The 22555-nt window shown below is 41.2% G+C and overlaps 1 protein-coding gene and 1 long non-coding RNA gene across 2 annotated transcripts in view; one reads left to right on the forward strand and one right to left on the reverse strand.

Moving 5' to 3' along the window:
• Positions 1–18431, forward strand: part of LOC115595471 (protein phosphatase 1H-like) — a 34592-nt gene extending 16161 nt beyond the window's left edge. Inside the window, exons 6-10 of the mRNA XM_030440013.1 lie at positions 550–668; positions 6686–6749; positions 7719–7826; positions 12198–12349; positions 12816–18431. Of these exons, the coding sequence (XP_030295873.1) occupies positions 550–668; positions 6686–6749; positions 7719–7826; positions 12198–12349; positions 12816–12963 (591 nt within the window). The 3' untranslated portion in view covers positions 12964–18431. The remainder of the gene's footprint in view (positions 1–549; positions 669–6685; positions 6750–7718; positions 7827–12197; positions 12350–12815) is intronic.
• A 1703-nt stretch (positions 18432–20134) lies between these two features.
• On the reverse strand, positions 20135–21526 carry LOC115595204 (uncharacterized). Its single transcript, XR_003986659.1, has 2 exons — positions 21081–21526; positions 20135–20791 (listed from the first exon to the last, which is right to left on the reverse strand). It is a non-coding gene; the product is annotated as an uncharacterized LOC115595204 (long non-coding RNA).
• Between the last annotated feature and the right edge of the window lie 1029 nt (positions 21527–22555).

The raw sequence follows: 22555 nt of genomic DNA on the forward strand, positions 1-22555 counted from the left end.
CCATCCTATCAAAAAATAGGAAACAAAGAAGAAAACTGTGTCTGGATTGCGTAGTTTTATCCACCAAAGTTTACTTTTCAACTGTAAAATATCTGTCTCAGTACGGTTCATTTTACATGCTGTTTTATGAAATCCTTAAGAACATCCTGCTGCAGACATGGACACGTTCACACTCACCCCTCCTCACTGTGTGTGTGTGTGTGTGTGTGTGTGTGTGTGTGCGTGCGTGCTGCTGATGACTATAAAACCTCAAACCCTCAGTCATCGGTCAAAACCTTTCACAACACAACCTGCACGTCAATCACGGCAGCCTTGAACAATGAAGGAAGAAAATTGTGCTTGGCTCAGTACGTGATTCCAAAGTTTTCCCTCCAGTGTCATATATTATCATCCTCAAAAATCCTGGTGCGATTCAGGCTCATACAGAGTGAAATGGCTCCGGACAAAAAAAAGGGAAGTGATGGGCGATGACTTTCATTTGATCTGCAAATCTGCCGCACATTTATCTGCTTGACTGACTGGAAGGCCGTCGCCGTCTGTGTCCTCCAGGGTTTCATGCAGCCTCACCTGTTAGGAAATGAGTTCACACACCTGGAATTTCCCCGGAGAGTTCAGAGGAAGGAGGTGGGCAAGAGGATGCTCTACAGAGACTTCACCATGAATGGCTGGTGAGTTTTTCCCCTCGTCTTTTTTTTTTTTGCATTTCCACCTCTCGCACTGTTTTCACCGAGCAGACAGAGACCCCTGCAGAGGGTGAACGGCCCTGCCTCGGCGTGAATCATACCTCTGAAATGAAACCCGCTAATGCTCTGGGATTGCAGACTCCCGCCGTCTCCAGCTGCAACCACCTTAAATGAAACAATAACCTGAAAAAGATTCCCATTGTCTGTCTCACTGCCTTTGCCTCCATTTCCTGCTAGTGAGAGCTGAAGAGACCAGCAGTGAGCTAATGAGGGAGCAGCCTAAGTTGATAAGATATAATGATACGGCGGAGACGGTCCTGTGTGTGCGCTGTTATGTGGGTTAGCAAGGCACCATGCTGCGCGACTGCAGCAGCAGTAGAAGCCGGTAATGAGACGTGCTTTTACTGACACACAGAGACACATACAGCACTGTGTGATGTATATTTCACTATAAGTCCAGCCCTCAGGAGCAGAAAATGTGGCAGCCAGGATGTGCTGCTGTAAGGACTGCTGCTGTTTCTCTTCAGCAGAGTAGTTTGAAGTCATTGTCTTATATTTTGTCAGTTTTCTCAGGAGGGACGGCTATTATTTGAACATTTTCAACACCGGCACAGATATAATCCTTAAGTCGCGGCACTGATAACAACACAGTGCTTTTTGGAATTGTTACTTAAAGTCATTTGCACCTACGTTAATAAGTTGGCGTTTTCTTGGCCGCTGCGGGGCAGTGGAATCAAGATGTAAACACAACGGTGTCATATTATCACCTTTTAAGGTAGAGAGCCTGGCAAACTTGTGAGCAACAGGTGCTTATTTACATATCCCATCAGATACTGGGCATGATGAGCAATCAATTCGGAGCTGCGTTTGTGTACACCAGATGAATCCCAGTGAGCACCAACCGGGATTCCAACGTAGATTTCTGGTTGAAACCTGGATGATTTTCGCCTTGAAGGTGTAAGAAGGTTTCACGAAATGCAAACTTGTGTAATCATATTGCTAATTTGTTCATTTGTAGGTTGAAAGAGGGACGATAGTGGTTATTGTGAAGGTGTTTCTCCAAAGTCATATTGTCATAGCAATCAAGTCAATCAGACTTTCAACATGTGTAATGTTTTGAATAAGATTTCATAAATATTGAACTACATAGGCTGTGATCTGCCAACAAGAAGCTTCCAGGGCATTGTAATGAGAGCAGTTTTATGCATTAAAGGTGCAGTATGTAAGAATTTTAGTTAACAACATTCAAAATGGAACTAAAATAATCAACAGAACGGGAGGAAACAGCAGCGCTGATGTGTGTCAAAGCCGTCCGTGTATTGTGTTGCAGACATGTCAACTGAAGTTAGCATGCTTACCAACTAGCCCCTGGTCCGTCTTGTCTTATAATCCACTTTGTACTTGAAGAGGTGATGGTCTGATAGTAAAGTTCAGGCAGAGACGGCTAATAGGACTGCTAGCTATACAGCCAACCGAGCTAACTAGCTGACGGCAGTTGCGGTTAGCAGCAGTTAGCGGCTACTCTGGTTTTATGTTGCCCCCAGTTTGCTCTAATCTTCGGCAAATTCTAACAGTTTTAATGTCAAATAATACTCATAATAAGATGTTGCGCTCACTGCTGTAAGTATTTGGAGCTTTACGGCTTTTACTACTTGTTGAACAAAGTGCACAAGCTGGGGATATAAATAGGAGGCTCCACACTACAGAAGTATGACTAGCTAGCTGTTTTGTTTGAACAGGTAGAGTGGCAGTCCATTAATCAGGAAGTTTGCAGGTTCGATCCCTGACCCCGTGGTAAAAACTGTTATTGCAGGATTTTGCTCTAAAGATTGCATTACTCCTTATCAATTGACAAGTAACAGTCCATTGTCATTTTGGAACCTAGATAAGAAGCTACATTCAAAACATGTTCTAAATGTGAATGTTGAATTGAAAAAAGGAACCGCCTTAAGTATTCACTCCTAAGCCGCTACATGCTTGTCAGTCACGAGCAACATGCTCACTTGGACATATAAATCAAGTATTCACTCCTAAGCCGCTACATGCTTGCCAGTGTTCACTAGCTAGCCGCTAACATTGTCTGTCTGCTGTTTGGTGCTGGGCAGTTAGCGTGTGATAACTTCCTGTTTGTCCGTCACTATGACCAGCTCACCTGTTACATTCCCCTCTTTTTCATTTAAAGATGCTAAAAGAAATGTTTACCTGTTTTGAAGCACTCTCAATGTACAGCAATAGTGAGCAGACCATCAGCGAGAAGACCAGCTGTCTGATGATGCAGAGAAATTGCTATCACCAAGCAACCAAATCTGTTAGCTGTCGGCTAAATGTAGGCTAAGCGAGCTATATGAACAGCACTAAGACAAAGTTAGCATTGATTCAACCATCCTCATATTACAGTTGTTAATCTTACAGCAACAAATGCATACATTCACTCGCTGACTATGAATCATGCGAACATCAGTGTTTAAAAAGAAAAAGAAAATTATTGTGAAGAATATGCAGCGTTTTTCTTTCACTTGCTATGAAAGGAAAATGCACACGCCAGTCAGATCACGATCTTTAGACACAAGCGGCGCGGCTCACACTGCTTTTGTCTGCAGGGCGGCAATCAGAAACAAAAAAACAACATGAAAGAACGTAACAAAAGAGGGATTTCAACAAAAACCTCCACACGAGGAAATTTGCATTTGCAATTTTGAATATGAATTAGAAACTACGATCAAGAAACACGGGGACGTTATGAATTTGAAGCCTGGGTCACAAACCGAGCCAGCTGGAGGATAATTTTGAGGGATTAAATAAAGCGAAGAGATAGATAGATAAGAGAACGACTCCACATTTGACTGCTGCGCTTTGTTCACCGCAAGCAACCAATTCTGGCGCGCCCCCTTGAGCAAAAAGAACTCATCAAAATGTCTCAGCGCTCGAGGGGGGTGTCTTTAAACTGCTTGTTTTATCCGACCAACAGTCAAAAAGTCAAGAATATTTACTACAAAAACAATACAAACCACGGGATTTGAGACACAGGAAACAGTTGATGTTTGGTGTGATTACTTTCTAAGTTCTAAATGCACGTCTGAAATGCAAAGTAGGACAATGGTGAAAGTGTGGATTCTCACATCGCAGCCCTTAATATCCCAGATAAAACGGAGGGAAGATAAGTTAGTGCATTGTGGGACTCGCCGCTGTGTCTCTCTGTCAGAGGCGTTAAGTTTGATGAGCAGGAATGATCGGATGACTGATGGATGAAGAAGTTGTATCTCTACCTCTGCAGCACAAGGGCACAGGAGGAATAAAACCAGGCAGAGAGAAAGTCGGCTGCTTGGGTCGGGGAAAGTGCACGTCTCGGTTTTGAGACAGAAAAGTGGGCAGAGAGACACCGACTGACAGACTGGGCTGAACCCTGGTCAGATATGAAGCCGTTTGAAGTTGATATTCTCCGCTGACTGGCGACGCCAAGTCTAATCTGTGTAGTTTAAGTACATCAGCGTGAGCCGTGGAGTCTTTCAGTCTGACATCAAAGCTCCGGTTCTGAGTGTGTTTTCAGATCCGCTGCTTCCATTTGTGCACTTCTGAACTCATTTTCTGTTGTTGCTTGTGTTTGCTTTGGCTCACTAAATTTTTCAGCAGCAGAAACACTTGTTATTGCACTCTATAGAGACGCTCTCTTGCACCGAGACAGAATCAAAACCTACAAGAAGGGTGGCTGTGTGTGTTTCCCACCTATACGTTTTTGTAAAAGAGTTGTTTAAGAACAAATGCAAAAACATGTTTAATGCAAAGAGAGAAACTGACAGTAGGAATGTAAAATTACTGGAATTGTATCTCTGGAGTCCCATGCTGGGGATTGAACATCAGGATATATATATAAATATTGAGTAGTGCAGCTTTAATAAGTATCTAACTGGATTATTTAAAAGGTGAACCAGTGATCATAGTGTGTGGATGCACATTTTTAAGCAATTCCTTTAATTGACACTCAGCGGCCTTAACAATCGATTATCAGTATATGTTTGAGGTTTTTCCGTCAGAAAACTGTTTTAACCACTGACACTGATCTATGTTTCTAAGGCGAAATCAAAGTAGGCTTCATTAGGAGTTAAAAGAACAGATGAAGTAAACACCAACTGACTTGAATGATAAATGATTAACGCAAAATGATGACTTCATTTTAACTGTGGAGCTCTTCAACAACTGGTCCAACAAAATCCAACCCATACTGAGATGGCTGAAATTTTATATTATCAGTTTGTATAAAAAGTCTTTTTGTACTTTCTTTATTACAAGCTACTCGTATTTTACTTAAATACATTTCCTCAGACCAGTATTTCAAGTACTGTATGTTTTATTTTGATATATTTCAAAAACAACTATTAGTTATTTCAAAAAGAAATGCATTTGTAACCATCTCTGATTGTTCGAGTAACACATTTTTAATTGGTTGAATTGTTAACTATTCATCGCTGAATAATGCATTTTCTATTTAAAGGCACCTTTCAAAGCACTCAAGGAGACCGCACATAAGGACAACAGTACAACAAAGACAGGAGACAATGATTAATCATTAACATCCCTAAGCTGTGACAAAGACCTGGATTACCTTCTTGTTTTTGAAACACTTTTATTTGATTTGACAGTTTTGGCTATGAAGTATCAGTCCCACAGTAGCTAGCGCCTTGCCCAAGGACCGGTGGCAGTAGCAGTTGGTTACGTTGAATCTGGATGGGTAGTGATGCACCTGAGGGAGAGGCTGTGGAACCTGCTGACCGTGGATCAGTTGTGACGCTAACATAGCATAGGGAAAACATTTATGGTAGTGTAATTAGAGGTGTGGTGTGTAAAATTTCTACTTGAAAACATTCTGAAATGGAAAATAACTCAATTTATGACCAGAGTGTGAGTTGATTTTATGACGTCTGTGTATTGTGTTGCGGAGATATCTACTGCAGTTAGCATGCTAACCAGCTAGCCTTGAAACATCCCTGTCTAAAGGCCCCCACACACCGCCCAGACGTCCAACTGCCTTATCCGACCACTCTCCGACCACTCCGTTGCCTCTTGTCTGACCCGTTCGGCAGAAAAGTTGCATTGAACACACCGCTTCGACGTACTGCCTACTCAACAGTAGCGTGTACGTTCTGCGCTTGCGCGAGATGCAATAAGCGGGTGGCACTTGTGTTGTGAGTTGTAAACGAGAAGCTTATGCACGCAACTCTCTTTACTTTCGATCAAAACGAAACTTAACTATTTCCGATAAAAAACAGCTGCATACTAAACATGCAGCAAGGCATTACCAAACTAACACAAATTAATTCGTCCTGAACGGACGTAACAACTAGTCTGGTGCCACTACTGCAAAACATGAAAACGGGGAATGACGGAACGGAGTGCATAGAAAAACAAAGCGCACACAGTATTCCGTCCCTCCCACACACCGCGCTGATTCGCCAGCACACCACAATTCAGAACGGCCATTCAACTGGCACACAACCAATCAGAGGATCCAATGGCTCGTCCGACGGCCCTCCTCCTCAGACTTCGCATGCTCAGTCGGATCTGACAACGTCCGCGCGGCTCCGAAAGCTTCCGACAGAGCCGAACACACCAAACATATTTGTTCCCGACCTCGTCCGAGTCTCTCCAAACGCTTCAGACGTCCAACGGTTGGGCTGGTGTGTTCCTGCCTTAAAGCTGCTGTTCTCCTTGTGTAAACACCAACAGCCCCCTTGTGCTCCTAGCTCCCAGTCTGTACCACTAGATGCACGGCTAACCAAGCTAACCAGCTAATTGCGGCTCTAGTTAGCAGCAGGTGATATGCTGACCTCTGTGGCCAATTCCCACGTATTACACCTTTTAAAGAGAATTCTCCTTTTGCTCTTCTCACTTTACTCATCGTACCAAATATGTGTTTAATATTTGTGTGTGAGCCCTTGTGTCTGACAGAAAGACAGAAGATTAATTCACTGTCTTGGTCTGCTCCTCTTTCCTTTCCTTTAACACAGGGCGTACAAGACCGTCGAGGATGAAGATCTCAAGTTTCCGCTCATATATGGGGAAGGAAAGAAGGTAAGAGTGTGTGTCCACTCTGAGCTCTGTGCTTCTGCTCTAGAATTCATAACTGCAGAGAAAAATCTTGCTCTAACATTGTCAGTCTGACACACACACACACACACTCTACATGCCTGCCAGCCACCCGGAGAGTGGGCGAACACTTGGTCTCTGATGTGAGAGTAACACACTGTGCATACGTGTGTGTGTGTGTGTGCGCGCGCATGTGTGTCAGCGTACACCCTCACTAGAAGAGGGGAGCAGACGGTCCATCTGTTTCACTCCAGTAGCTACATCTAACACACACGGACGTTCAGACAGACACACACCACTCGGGAGATGACAGTCGTCTCTCCGAGAAGTGAAGTTAATCCTCAGTGGGACGGCAGGGGGAGAGATGAGACGAGGAGAGCGAAAAACTGCAAACACACTCCGCCAAATAAATTGCACAAAACGCTTGGAAATTCTCTGTCGTGGCCGTGTACGTTTCATATTTTTCAATCGGCCGGGGGGGTTTGACGCAAAAGAGAGACGTAACAAGAGCCCCCCGTCAGAGGGGAGAACGCCATCTGACGGCCACGCAGCTGATGAATGGCTGCCGGATTCAAAGGACAGACAAAAAGGAAGAGGTTTCACGCAGGGATGAAAGAGCGGGAGACTACTGAGAGAGAATTTGATAATGCAAGGAATAGAAAAATAAGTTTCGGTGCACTTAAGGCACTTCGCAGATCCCTAACAGTGTCACATGTTACATTTGTTTGTTAAATACGCTTTTCACAAAAAAAAAAAATGCGACTGCACTGCGAGCAATTAGCAGCTCCGCCGCCCACTAGTGTTGTAAATTCTGACTGGGAGAAAACAGGGTGAAACACTGCCATCGCGGTCACTGTCAGTCAATATGTTTATGGCCATATGTTCATTCTTAGCGAAGTAGACAGACAACAGATTTTCTTTTTTAAAACTGATACTGAAATATGTGTTTTCCAGGCACGGGTGTTGGCCACCATTGGTGTGACCCGCGGGCTCGGTGACCACGACCTCAAAGTCCACGACTCCAACATCTACATCAAACCGTTCCTTTCCTGTTGCCCCGAGGTAAGAGCCAGCTCTGCTAATAGCCCGCCGACACACATTCAGGCATTGATTACTCACAAACTAAGTGGAAGTCAACTGAAATCAATTGTTTATTGTTCTCCTCTGATTCCAAAAGAGATTTATTTATATTATCCTGATGCCACCTTATCCTGAATATTGCATTCATTTGATGGACTACCGCTCCAGTATCCTGCGCAAATGGACACCTTGTTTCGATACGGGCAAAAAAGCAGCATCCAAACACAGGGAGAGCACACAGTCACGCTGACCCAGACAGCAGCCACAACACATGAGCTGCAGACTCTAAACAACAATCCACATCAGCTTCTCTGCTAAAGTCTCCTTCTTATCTAACTTGTTGAAGGAGCGACCAGACGAACTTTGACCGGGGGAAAGCGCACAGTTAATGTCAGTGTGCAGGCTAAATCACTAATCAGGTGCTCTGCTGCAGCAGGTTAAACAGCAGGAAATGGAACTCGGGATGCCGGTGTGGTGCGTACTCTGCAGTGCCACTAACAACACAGTCTGTCCGTGACATGTAGGCTTACAGCGCAAGTTTATTTGCTTTGTCTCGCGTTCCCTGAGGTGTAACATCAGCCGTCTGGCAGCCTGCCTGCGCGCTGGCGACACAACCTTCCAGCTGGCTGAGACAAAAATGATGTTTCCCCAAAGACCTTCTTTCTTGCTCTTAATAATAAATAACTATTTGCAACACATGTTAAAAAAAACAAAAAAAACAAATGTACATCATTTTTGACCTTGGATTACACTACACTACAGTATATAGTTTTGGGAGGGAAACTTTAATCAGAAGAGAAAGACTGAGAAAGATGTTTTGTTTATGCCTAATCAAACTAATTAAACAACCTATCTTTGTTTTTATGACTGAATAAAGTGAATAAACAAACTGACCTTAAAGGACAACACAGTTCCATACTGTTATACAGTTTTTTTCATACTGCCACCTTTCTAGCTTCAAATAATGTTCTGACGAGCTTATCTTCCTCTGAGAACAGCTTGTGTATGAAATAGATAGTTTGTATCATTACCTCATTAATATTGGAAGTATTAAAATCCTGCATTTGAATGTCTTCTCCAAAACTACAAAGTGCCCCTTTAAAGGTACTCAAGAGCGTTTTTTTAAGAGTGGGTTGCCATTTTGTTAATCTGACACATGAGTAGACATGTGCACACAGTTTGTACAATTTAGTCCCGCCATCGGTTTCACACTGTTCCAATGACCTACAGGTGGTGGTAACACTCAGAGAAACACCACAATGTATATAATGTAAATAATGCAGGTTTCATCAGAATTAATAATAATCAAAAACTGAGCTTTGTAGATGTTTAATGAAGAAAGTTTCCCATTCAGCTCATTTGTTAGACTTCAAAGACACACAGTGCTTCATGGTGAATCACAGTCAAAGTAAATATTGCATTAGATTGCAGTGCTTTAAATTGATTCTTGACTATTGGGAGTGTTATATAATTTAAGGTTGTTGGTAAAGGAATAATAATATCCGAGTAAAACTGGAGCTTTTTGCAGAGAGCTGGATGACAAGAAACCCATCGGTGTGGCAAATATGTAGGCCGAGATGGCGGTCAGTTAGCTTAGATTAGCTTAGTTTAGCATAAAGACTGGAAACAGCTGACCTGGTTATGTCAAAAAGGTGACAAAATCTGCATACCAGCACCTTCAAAGCTCAATAACTGACAGGCTTGGTTGTTTTTTCATTCTAATTGTTAAGCTAGATAAGCTAAGCTAACCGGCTGCTGGCTCCAGTTACCAATTTACAGCACATACTGCAAACAATGGTGGTATCAATCTAACTCTTTGCAAAGAACAAGCATTTACCATTCAGTATAGTCCTCACAGTTTTAAGGGCAATATTTCTAACCCTGCATATTAAATACTCACAGGAAATGTCATGATAGAATTTTGATTTTGGTTTGCTGTGGAGGAGCCAATCAGTTCCTTTATTTTAGCCAGCTCTGTTCTTTTGCATCTTGGTCATTTACGATTCAGTTTGCTACAAATGAATGAAATGTCTTCTTGGAACAAAAGGTACATACTTTTTAGTGTCCTGTTATCCAGCCACGTGATAGATTTTGACAATGGAGGGGGAGTTCAAATGGATCTTTCTCTGGTGCTAATACCAATCGGGAACAGAGAGAAATACAGTAGGTATCAGCTTACGTCTGCGGTTGGCCTGTGTTTCATTTTGTCATGCTGGCATCTCAAAACACCAGGAGTTGTGGGCTGACAAGTCTGCGTCACCTTAAACCCAACAACCCCTCAGACTCTTCCCTTTAGCTGTTACAGCCACAATCGGAACCAACCTCTTAAGAATCCAAAATCCGATGTTGCATTTTTTTCTTCTTCTTTCACCCAAATTCCTCCTGCCATCCCCGTCCCTTCCCTCATTTTGTCTCATGTCCTACATGAAGTCTGTTACATGACTCACCTGATTCTACCCCTGTTTTATCTGCACTACAGTCCCTGTCTGAGCGGGGTCCTCCGCTGCAGGAGAACTCAAGCTCACCTGTCTGACTGTCTGGCACCGGTTTCAAAGTGCTTTCATCTTCTGATGTAGTTTGTCTTATAGAGTTTTGCATTTTCCCTCCCACAACTCTCCGCTTGATCTTTAATTCATTAATACCCAGAGTTCATACCGGGTTCGCATGGCAGACTTAACTCCTCTCGGCACTCCGCGTCTCTTTCTTTTTCTCGCAAACACAACTTTCACCTCTCACCAGAGCGTCTCGAGTGGCTTCTCGAGATGAATGAAATGAAAACTGCATTGACTTCATTAAGTGGTGAAACTACCATGCCCTGTGCCGTGTCAGTATGGATTTATTTACGGCTGAAATACTTGCACCACTTCAGCTGAGTGTGCTCGATCGTGCCAGCTGCTGAAAGAAATATTTTACTTGGTGTAACTTTAGAATTCTGAGGTCATTTTTCTGGTTTCTAAGGCTACCAGTCAAGTTTTCGCTGGGTTGTTGTCAGTCAGACATACATATCACCTTAAAGATTTAATATAACATGCCTCAAAATGTTTAAAACCATTTATAGGAGCTTTGTACTTACATTATTCTTCAACAATGTTCAAACCCAGAGAAATCCTACCTTTACTCGTAACGTTGTATTGTATTTGGTCACCTGACGCTAAAACTACTATATATACATATATATATATATATATACATATATATACATATATCACATTGGTATATCGCAGGGGTGAGTATCACCAGGTACCTCGCGATACGATGCTATCACGATATTTTGCCCACGATAACGATAATATCACGATACAGCGTTTCGGTGATAATTGATATATTGCAAAAACTTTCATCCACGATACATCACGATATCTGTGTCACTGAAGAAATTCTGAATTTATTGACTGCACTGAATCCATTTCACAGGAATTACAAAACATTGTCAATCAATTTCATATGAATGACAACCAAGTAAAACAAAGTGTATAGTGCACAGTGGCTCTTCTTAACACGCACGCTGACTGCAATTTAAAAATTATTAAATATCAATATTTGACGCCAGTGTATCGATAACATACCTCAAGATGAAATATCGCGATATGTCAGAGTATCGATATTTTGGTACACCCCTAGTATATCGGCCAATATAAATACATTTTTTGCAGCGATCCCTCAAGTGTGATTAGCAAACACATTAACAAAGATATGTAACAGAGGCAGGATATTTCACAGTTATATAACAAACTTATTTGCTAAAAGTAACATCAGTGAACTAAAATATTCATCCAACTCAGAACTGAAATAATATGAATTACTCCTGGCATCTTTTGCTGCATTACAATCTCTAAATTTTTCAAAGTTTTCATATCAGCCCAACATTTACACAGATACCGAAACATCTGTGATGGGCCAATATCGGCCAACCGACGTATTGGTAGAGCTCTAGAGAGAGCCCCAATGGCAGAAATGACATAATGTGCATTTAAATCCAAAAGTTAAAAGAAGCAATAAGTATTATGATACAGTTGATTTTATGTTCTCTATACATTTTTACCACACTAGCGGCTGCTGGTTTGTCAGCTGGTTCACTTTTTTGGACACAGTTAAAATACCTCAACTATTGGAGGGATTGCAAGATTGTACAGATATTCATTGTCCACAGAGAATGATTCCTGATGATTCTGGATGACTTGAATTTCCCTTGAGCTTCACCAACAATTGCATTTTTTGGTAACTCGGGTAAATCAGCGGCAAAGTATTACCGGAAGTCACGACAATGATGTAAAATAACATGATGAAATTATGTTTGTTGCTTCAGGCTGTGATTTAGATGAAATCCTGAATGTTCTGCGTATTGTCATGCAGGTAAAAGTATATAACCTGATGCAGTATGAGCACGGGGCTGATGATGTTCTGGTAATGGGAACCGACGGCCTCTGGGACGTCCTCTCCAACCAGGAAGTAGCAGAAGCTGTTACCACGTTCCTGGCCAACTGTGACCCTGATGACGTGCACAGGTCTGCTGCTATTTTTTGTCCTTCTTCTTACTCTTTAATTACATCTTTCATGCTTTAATTCTGTATACAAGAACATCTTGGTTCCATTTCTCCGGTGTATGTCAAGCGTCTGGATTATTCCATCTGAATGTTAAGCTGTTCTGCTGCACTTTGTGCTGCTGTGTTGCACATAAGGTTTGCTTTTCAAGGATAAATTCCAACCTTGGCCGGGCATCAGTTCCTCTCGTATATTTCACACATTTATTTATACTGTCATATAAAGACAGAAATGAACATTTTATCTCACCAGTGCAGAGTGGATACAATATCTTTTCAAGTCCAAAGACAGCATTTTGCAGCAACATAGCAAATAATACAGTTCTAATGACAAAATACTCACCCCAATTAATGGATGACCTCGTGTTTCACACAGCATATTACCCATAGTTCAGTTGTTGTCACTGTCATTGTTTCCTCTGTTGTCCAGGTATACGATGGCAGCACAAGACCTGGTGATGAGAGCGCGTGGTGTGCTGAGGGACCGAGGCTGGAGGATCACCAATGAGCGCCTGGGCTCCGGAGATGATATCTCGGTCTTCATCATACCGCTGATGTACGGAAACCGTCAGCCCTGAGGAACCCAACACAGATGCTGTGAATGGTTCACGGACCTGAAGGGAGTGTAGGGTCTTAAACCAGCAGGACTGATTAGTCCTGGACTGAGAATCCCCTTTGAGTTCCCTCAGTGCTGTTTGCACATTTCCTCTCTTCCTAAGACCAAGGACTTTCTTATATCTGGATATTTAGATTTGTTGGTGTTTCACATCTCTGTTGGAGTTCAGACTTGGTCAGCCACAAATGTTGGATGCTGGGAAAATCTGACCTGTTCAAATTTGATAAAAAAAAGAAGTGGTAGTGGTAGTAAATAATAAGTCCCTGAGCTTCTGCAGAGATGTGAAAGCTGAAAAAGGTGAATGCTCTTCCTTCGTGAAGAAAAGACCTCTTTCTTTCTGTCATTCTGACCTCTCTTGCAGTGCTGTACAATACTCAACTCCTCCTCTTCCTTCTCTTTTTGTCCTCCCCTCTTCTGCTGTACTGTACAGTCAACTCGTTTGTAAAAAAAGAATACCTCCTTTGTGTCGTGACCATGGACCAGGCTGACAGATCAGCTGCGTTTTCTGTTTTGCCACAGTGTGGCTCTGAAGGATTCACTTGCTGAAGAACTGCTTCCAGATTGCTGTTCAGATTACATACTATTGCATGGAAAATAGGAAAGGGAGAGGGTAGGTTTACCTTGTTCAGTCAGTTTTCATTTTTCAGAGTAAGTGCACAACTGAACAATGTCGACGCTGAAGGAAAGAGACAAGGACCTGACATTAAGCTTCCACGGTAGCAAGGCAGACCAGAGAGTAGTTTTTACTGGGGAGTTACAACTCATGAGACTGTATGGATCAACAGTGGAGATATAGCTTGAAATGTATGGAGATGGGTTTCATTTGAAAAGTGCTCAGTCATTCCACATCTGGATTAAAACATATTCACTGTTAAGTCAGTCAACTGAAACATTTTCTCGAAAAACAAACATCATTCAATCAATCATTTAATCAATAAATCACTTGGTTAGTCAGCTGGTGATTAGCTAACCCAGTCGCCAGAGTAAACATTGGCAATGCACGATTCTGCAAACCACGGATGTGTTGGAGCTTTACACTTGTTTACATTTCTTTAGGTTAAGTTTTCAACATTATATCGTGACAACACTGTGCTCATGCTCTGGATAGCTTTATGCACACAAACTTAACAAAAGCGTTCTGAAAAGATTGTGTTGTGGCTTAAAAATACCTTTTTTAGTTGCTACAAACACAGCTGGAGAAGTCCTGCGGTCTTCTCAAAAACATCCGACAGTGTCACACTTACAAATGTAGAAACACTGTCTGGAACTGCAGTCACTAGTGCAGTAGCCTCATCGAGTAGCTTAAAGCAACATTATATAGAAATCAGCATATTGTGTAATTGGGCGCCCCCCACAGTTTCTGAGTGCAACACTACTGTTGTAAATACAAATCAAGTCTGTAACAATTTATCAGATGTCATGTAGATGCTGACTACGAACAAAACTCATTACATTACAATGTTATGAATGAATGTTATGGTGTGTGACACCGGCAACGTAACTGTGGGTTGCAGAAACGTTAGACTAGCAGCAATTTCTTCTTGCGACTGTGCCGTAATTAGCTTTATATTTCATGATTGAACATTTAGGGAAATACATTGTTTTGCTTTTTTTGCTGAGAGATAAGAGGATTGGTACAACTCTGATATCTGTGCATTACAAGTGAAGCTTCAACCAGGAGACAGTTAGCTTAAGGTTAGGGTCAAGGTTAGCTAGTTTGGCTCAAAAAGCTCTAAAACCTCCAAATTAAAATGTTTTTGTATGGATTAAATAAATGACATATGACATGACATGCTTCCCACTTCCAGTCTCTAGTTAAGATAATTTAGTTTACCTAGAGACTTAAAGCAGGGTTAATTAGCTAGTTTGGCTCTGTCCAAACATTTAAAAAAAAGCACTAAAACCACTAAATTAACATGTTGTATCTCAGTTTTTTGTTAGTAGCCTAACCTTTGGACAGAGCAAAGGTAACTGCTTCCCACCTCCATTCTTTAAAGTTATAATCTGGAAGATTTTCATGTAAATAATTATCTGTCAAGTCACTATCGCCAAATGAGGTATAGCCAACTGATGAAAGCCCTCACATTTGCTGTAATACCAAAGATGTACACTGGGTGTTATTGGCGACTTTCTCAGAAAATATCACAAGTGACGCACAGTTAGTGGCGCGTTCACCCAGCAGTGGTCAGTCGGCCAGAGAGAGTAGATGGTTCACACACAACATTACAGTGTTGTTTGTCCTGGTCTCTGCTAGCGTCGGGAGTAAACAGGTTAACGCTACTGTTAACGGTCGTGGCGGAACAAACAAAGAAAAGACCGATAACAGCGGACGATGAAACTTGTGCAAATCACTCTCATATGATGTTGTTATGGAGGCGTGGCAAAGCTGCGACACTGGATCTCTGGGAAGCAGTGATGTCTAAAAATATCTGCAATTGTGTGATTGCCCCTTTAAGCTTAGCTAAAAGTCTCCTGGCTCTAACTTCCTATATAAATCAGGTACTTTAACAGGAAATATTTTAGACGAGCTAAACTATACACTAAGAATTTGTGGAAATTTGTGTTTTTTTGTGGCCAGTGTACTCGCACTTTAGGCTGACCCACATCATTGACTAAGGAGCAATGATATATGAAGTGATGAAGAGGCGAATTTTCCCTGCAGCAGGGAAGATAAAATTAAACTCTTACGTGTCATTTTAAATCATGAAATACAATCAAAGTCGTGGCAAACTCTAGTTTTACAAAAAAAACTCTGAAAGCTTTCTTTTGCTCAACATGTTTGGCTTTAGATGCTTGGTGTAGATCACATTTGTCAGGTTTGGGAGTAACAATATGCTTAGTCCGAACTTGATGATTGACTGTGTCAGTGCATGCAGTGACAAATTGTAGGCCTGGGAATATGAGAGACGGTGCAATGGTTTACACTGCTGTTTGTTTTTATATGGACTGACTTTGTATTTCTGTAATGTATCAACGAGTTAGTGGTGATGTTATTTGTTTGTAAATGTGCAGAAGAAATGCATATATTTATAAGGCTGTTTTTCCCTTTAGCGTTGTTAGCATTCCAGATATTTTAGCCTAAGAGCTGGGTGCGATTGATTGCGAAGGAAGGGACCGAAATGAAAATGGTAATGGCCAGACACAAAACCAAATCATGTGTTTTCCAGCTTCCTTTTATCATTAATCTGCATCTGTTCGGGCTGCAATCCTCAGCCAGCCGCGCTGGGTTATATGAAGTAGAGGAGAATTTGTCTGGGGGAGGAGAAACTTGTATAAAAGTTTTGTGAAAAGTTTGATTTCAAGCTGAGAAAGAAAGAAATACTGACAGCATGTAATTAAAACTAAATTCATGTTTTCATGGTTAAATCCATGACTAAAATAAGCAGTTAGAGCTGAGGTTTTATGTGTTTTTTTACTCAATAGTGGGTAAGTAGGGTTTTGGAGTAGCACTGTTTTACTTTAGACTTGACTGTAGAGTGTGAAGATGTCTCCTTGTTGTATTAAACAGGGCGTAGAGGCGTTAGACTGAATCCAAAGAATTTGGAAATGGTGCTGTGCCAGAATGAGGAAGCCATTGTTAGAGGAATAGTTCAACATTTTGGGACGCATGTGTAGCCTATTTGCTTTCTGACGGAGAGTTACATGAGAAGATGAATACCACACTCTTATGTGTGCAATAGATATGAAGTGACAGCTAGTAATTAGCTTAAAGGTGCAATATGTAAGAATTTTAGTTGGATGCATTCAAAAATGAACATATGTGAAGAAAGAACTGATGTTTTGACTATGTATTGTGTAACCAGCTACCCTTTCCCATCCAGTTCCAGAGCTACAGTGCTAGAGATTAAAAACTAACATGCACCCAGTGCTCTGAACTCCCTGTATGGACCGCTAACTGCACAGCTAACTCGGCTAAATGAGCTAACTAGCTAATAGTTATCTGGTGACATGGCCCTTTTTTTGCATGAATTCGACAGGTGGCCAATTCCTACATAGTGCACCTAGCTTAGTTTAGCCTAGCTTAGCATATTGGCTGCAGATAGGGGGAAAAGAGCATAGGCTACCAACACCTCTAAAGCTAACAAATGAACATATTTTTGCTTGTTCAACCACTTCAAAAACTGAAGTATAAAAACGAAAATGTACTATTTTACAACATTTTTATATTTCTGTTTTAAAAGGCAAACAGTTTCCTTGTTTCCAAGCTAAATTAACAGTCCGATAGCTTAAGCTTCATATTTACCATTCAGTCTTCTCATCTACTGGAAAGTAAATGAGCATAATTCCCAAAATGTTGAACTTTTGCTTTCCATCACATGATATGTGCCATTGTTGCATGGGCTACTTGTCATCTTAGCTTGAACTTTATTGCAGTTGACAATTGTCTACATTCCTCCAAGCAGCAGTCATTTTCTTTTGCCTGAAGTTCATATGGTGCGTATTTTCCTCCTGTACATTCCAGACAAAGAAATATTTAATTTTAAAAATGATGTATGCATCATAATTTGTTGTTGTTTGTAGCCTATTACATCTGTTCTTCCGTCAAATAAGCTGTTTGACATTTACAAAGTTTAAAAAAAAAAAACTGTTCTTTATTTTTGTTATTATCTATTTTATTTTGTTAAGTCTAAAAACTGTCCTGCCGCCACCTAACCATTGTCTTCACATGTCTCAGTTCAACAGAGCGGTTTCAAACAACCAGGCTTCATCTGACAAGTGAAGTGAGTGATTGATTTGAACTGTGAACATGCGGAGACCGTGTCTGAATGGGGCATCAGTATGCGTTGAATGTTTATCCATATACCTGTCACTAAGCCTTTTCTCTTAGATGAATGTCAAAGAATTAATATATAATTTATTTTTCTCATCCTACTGTGCCACCCAACTGCTGCACATCAACTCAGGTTCTATTATCATGTGTGGTTAAAGTGACCGGGCTGTTGAAGTTGGGGGAGTCCCCCAAGGTGGTGTATTAGTTCCACTACATTTTTAATTACATGGGAGAAGATTGTTGTGTTTGAGAAGCTTGACTTAAAAGTTTACTTTGTCCCTCAAGCCTGACTGTAGATTTCCCAATTTGAAGCTGTTCTATTGTGAAAGTAGACACTGTTGTTCTTTTTTTTCTACCTTGAGACTATACAGTTCATTATGGGAAAATGAGAAGGGCGGGGACGTGTTTTTTTCTGTAGCAAGAGGAATTTGAAACCCAGTGTGGAACTATTTTTAAGTGATCATCATGCGACCGTCAACCTACCCATTTGTGAATGTGAAATGCACATTTTGTATGACTAAAAGATCAAAAAACGATTTTTAATGTTCCCTTGTGCATCTGACTTTTTTTTCGTGGAGGGGGGGAAGGAAATGTTTACCTTCAGTGTTTCTTTTCCATAAATGAAAAAAAAAAAAAAAAAACGGAAAATAAATGTTCAAGATCAATGTAAAACGGGAAAAAAGTAGTTTGTGTCATTTAAGAAAATTGAATGTTTATGTGCAGACACACAGATGGTTCCCAGAATCTTTCCGCTCACGGTCCAAATCACTTGCCAGACCGAATCAATCTGAAAGAGCTGGCAACAGAGGAGCAGAAGTACAGAAACGCTAATCAATATTGCTGCTGTTGCTATTCCCTGGCTTCTCCTTGTGGGAAAGCAAAAACCAACAAACAGGGTCAACTGGCCTGCAAAAAGACTATTTAGACTTTGAGAGCAGAGAGCGGAGGGATTCATTAGTGCTCGCTGAATCTAACATTGGCAAAACACACTGACAGAAAAGGGTCAATTCATACGGCACACTGTGGCCTCAGTGGATGTGCACAATAACACAGACGCATGTCTTAATGATGATGAGGTTAACCCGGGTAGAAGCCATTATCCTAAATGTATTTCCTGTATTGAGAATACATATATCACGGAGGAAATGCAAAGAGAAACAGATGAATGTCTGTATTACTTCATATGGTATTATACTAACTGCTATGAGGGTCATTTTCTACTCCTGCCATTTCTATTACCAGCTGAAGATTGAGACGGTCTCATCCAGAAACACCTGCCCTCGAACAGATCGTACAAAAACGATGGACTGGACGAAAAAAACGAGCCCCATCACAGTTTTATTTGCATTTTCACCTTCCAAACTTGATCCCATTGTAATATAGGCCTAACTACTGATTGGTACCATTCAGTTTGACATTAATATGATGGTGTACTGCAGTCAAGACCAGAGTACTGGAATAATAATTTTCAAGCCCCTATGTTGCATAATAGCCATTTTCAAGCACTTACTGTCTATGTCATTGTTTTCAAACATATTAAAAGTGGAAAATTAGAATATAATGAGTGTTACATAGGCTACATCACTATCAATGGTGATATTTTTGGTAAAATGATTATTTTGAGCTGTTATGGTCTCAATTTTTTATGTTAACTTCCTGTCAGGATGTTGGTTAGCATCCATACAGTACTTTAAAATGTTATTAAAATAGCAGGAAATTTGTTTTTAATTGTAATATTTTTTTCTGAGGGTGTACCCTCAGGGCCAGATTGAATGGACCCCCCCCCCCTTACTAAGGCTTATAGGAAAAGAATATGAATAAATACATAAACACTGAAATTTGACGTTTTAAATTGGAAATTCTTTTAGATTCAAATACATTTAATCTTTAACATACATTTTGCATGCTAAACATTATTTGAAGAACATAATTCTTTCCTCCTCTGTCTGGGCCCCCTTGTGGAAAGATGGCCTAGAATGCCTGTGCCTAGATCGTCTCAGGGTGCCCCCCAGTAGATTTGGTCGTCCCAAAGGGTTGCCACCTCGAGCAGTTGTCCAAATTCAAGACACAAGTTGCGAAGATGCATAATTTTTTACAAAAAATCCCAGCTACTCTTTAATTTTAAATAAGGAGCTGGCACTGCCAGTCATCCAAAATAAACAAATAAACATCAAACATTCTTGCTCAAATAATTTTCGTACACTCCCTAAACTTGTCCCAAGTCCCACCAGTAATTGTCAGTTTCTTTTACTTTTAGATACATATCCTGACCCTCTTGGGCAATCATGTTATCCTCCAGGCTCCTGAGAGGAAATGAAACTCAAAAGAGTTGGACAGAAGAGAGACACAAACCCACACGACATTTAACATTAAAACCACTTTATTTATATAGATATTAAAGCTTTGCGCGTGTTTCATTTTAAACATATTCACGCCTTCCAATCTACGCACAGGAGACACGGTTATTGTGGAGGCACATTCAGCCTCCGTTCAGTTTATTCTGTTTGCAAACACAGTGAGCTCAGTCGTCCGCGTCGATCCGGTTCGCCTCCTCTGTCGCAAGTCACCAGCGCCGGCAAGGCAGTAGATTGCGCAGTCATCTCCACAAGGGGTAATATGACAACCCGACCAACAGCACAAACTACTACCTCAACCAGAGCGTGGCCCCTCGACGCTCTCTGCCTCTTCTTTTGTCCTCTTTGGGATCTCTCCGCTCAGTCAGCCCTGTGTCGCTGTGCGTAAAAGCGCACGGGGGGGAAAAAATGGCGTGCGCGCAAAACGTGGCCGCAATAAATCGAGACAAAAAACCCCACCCAAAGAAAAAGGGAGGAGAAGAAGAAAAAAAAAACACCTCCTGTACCTTTCCCTTATTCCCTGCACCTCCTCCTCTCCTCGGATGACCTCAGCGAAAATGACATATGGCAGGTGAGGACGGCGTGGCTCCCCGCGTCTGTTTCCTGAGTGCCACGGGCGACGTTCATCCCCCCGTCAGACCCACAACAAGGGATCGTGGTGGCTTCTTGTAAATGTTGTTTTGACATGATGACATTAAAATTCAGTCCGCATGACATGAATGAATAGGGAGAGAGAAAAAATAACACATGATCAGTGCGATTCTGCGGACTCCAGCCACCGAAACCAGAAATTACGCGTAAGAAATCACCATAGACATATGACAGTACGTATCAGTTTGAACTATCACGACATCAAATTAACATTTATTTTTTTTTTTTAAATGTTAAAAAACTGATTTTAGTCTTTTGTTGGAGCAATGAAGCACAAGCCGAACAAAGTCAACATAAACTCACAGCTGTTGTTCTGCAGACATACTACCAGGATTCCGTTGGATCAGAGACGCAGGGAACCCCACACCGACTCCCTCACCTTGCAGCTGAACTGCAGCAGACCGTTTTATAATCTATTGTTGTCTGTCTCTGTCTCTACGTCGTGCTGCAAAGTTCTCCCGCCGTCAGACCCGCTCGGTCCAAAACACGAAGCCGTGTAGAAAATCCAAAGCGGAGCGACGAGCTGCTGTCTCTGGCCGGTTTTTTTTCTTCTCCCCGCAAATGCCGCATGTCAGGTAGGTGTGGAAAATGAGTGGAATCGGCGGAGCGGCGTGGATAAAATTCGCGGGGAACGTCAGGACGGGTGTAGGCACGAGCGGAGAGCAGAGGAAAACGGAGAGGTCTCACTCCGACGGGTTTATCCGAACACCTGCAGAGGGAGAGAGAAGGTGGCAGAGTGCGCCATCAGCTGGCAGCACGCGAGACATCTGTCTCAGGGTAACGGAAACAGACTGTGACGATAACCTAAATACATTTTCACATTTATTATTTCATTATTAACACACAGCGAAGTGCTTCATAGTAATACTTTCTAAATGTTTAATAAATACTGTGAACTTTCTTTGAACATCATAATTATTAATGATGATTATTATAGTGTCAACTGGCATTATTCCAGAACAATAAAAAATGGATGATAAATGGTCAAAATATGAAAAATAAATCATAGCAATTACAGAACTAAACAATGTTTAAAGTTCTAACCAGTTTCAACTTACTTCACATTTTTAATTAAAAAACTAAAATTTATGAAACCTAAAATCTTATTTTTCCCACCTGTCTTCTCATCAGCTAATAAATGGTGTCTGTTGAATAAAATCATTTTTAAAAAATCAGAAAGATCCGTGGTGCCAAGTAACGAGGTACATTTACTCAAGTACTATTTTGAGTTACTACCTTTTACTCTACTGCATTTATTTGACACCTTTATTAGCTCCTCTGAAGTTTCAGATAATAGTATGAAATATAATCACCAAACAGGCTATTTTATTATGTATTATTATCAGTTAAAGGTACAATATGTAAGATTTTGGTTGAAAACTTTCAAAATTACTAAAATTATCAACAGAATATGAAGAAATAACAGTTTCGATGTGTCAGACACTGATGTGTTGTATTGCAGAGATGCCAGATAAAGTTAGCATGCTAACTAGCTAGCCCCAGGCGTGAAAATATTTTGCTCCCATTAGTCCAAAGCCCAGTACACACTACATGGGTATTTATTAAATTAAGCTTTTTCTATTTGTTTTTGTCTTCCGTACACACGGAAACAGCATTGTTTTCAGTGTTTGTGTTTGGACAGAAAAAACAGGGTTACTTTGGCTTGTCTCCGTTGTTGTTGGCAGGCTCATGAATGGCCAATGTAGCCTTACAGCACCTGTTGCGCTTGACATCCTGCATTTTGCATTCATACCGTTAGTGTGGATGAGAATTTTTTT

Source organism: Sparus aurata, chromosome 14 (genome assembly GCF_900880675.1).
Source record: "Sparus aurata chromosome 14, fSpaAur1.1, whole genome shotgun sequence".
NCBI lineage: Eukaryota > Metazoa > Chordata > Actinopteri > Spariformes > Sparidae > Sparus > Sparus aurata.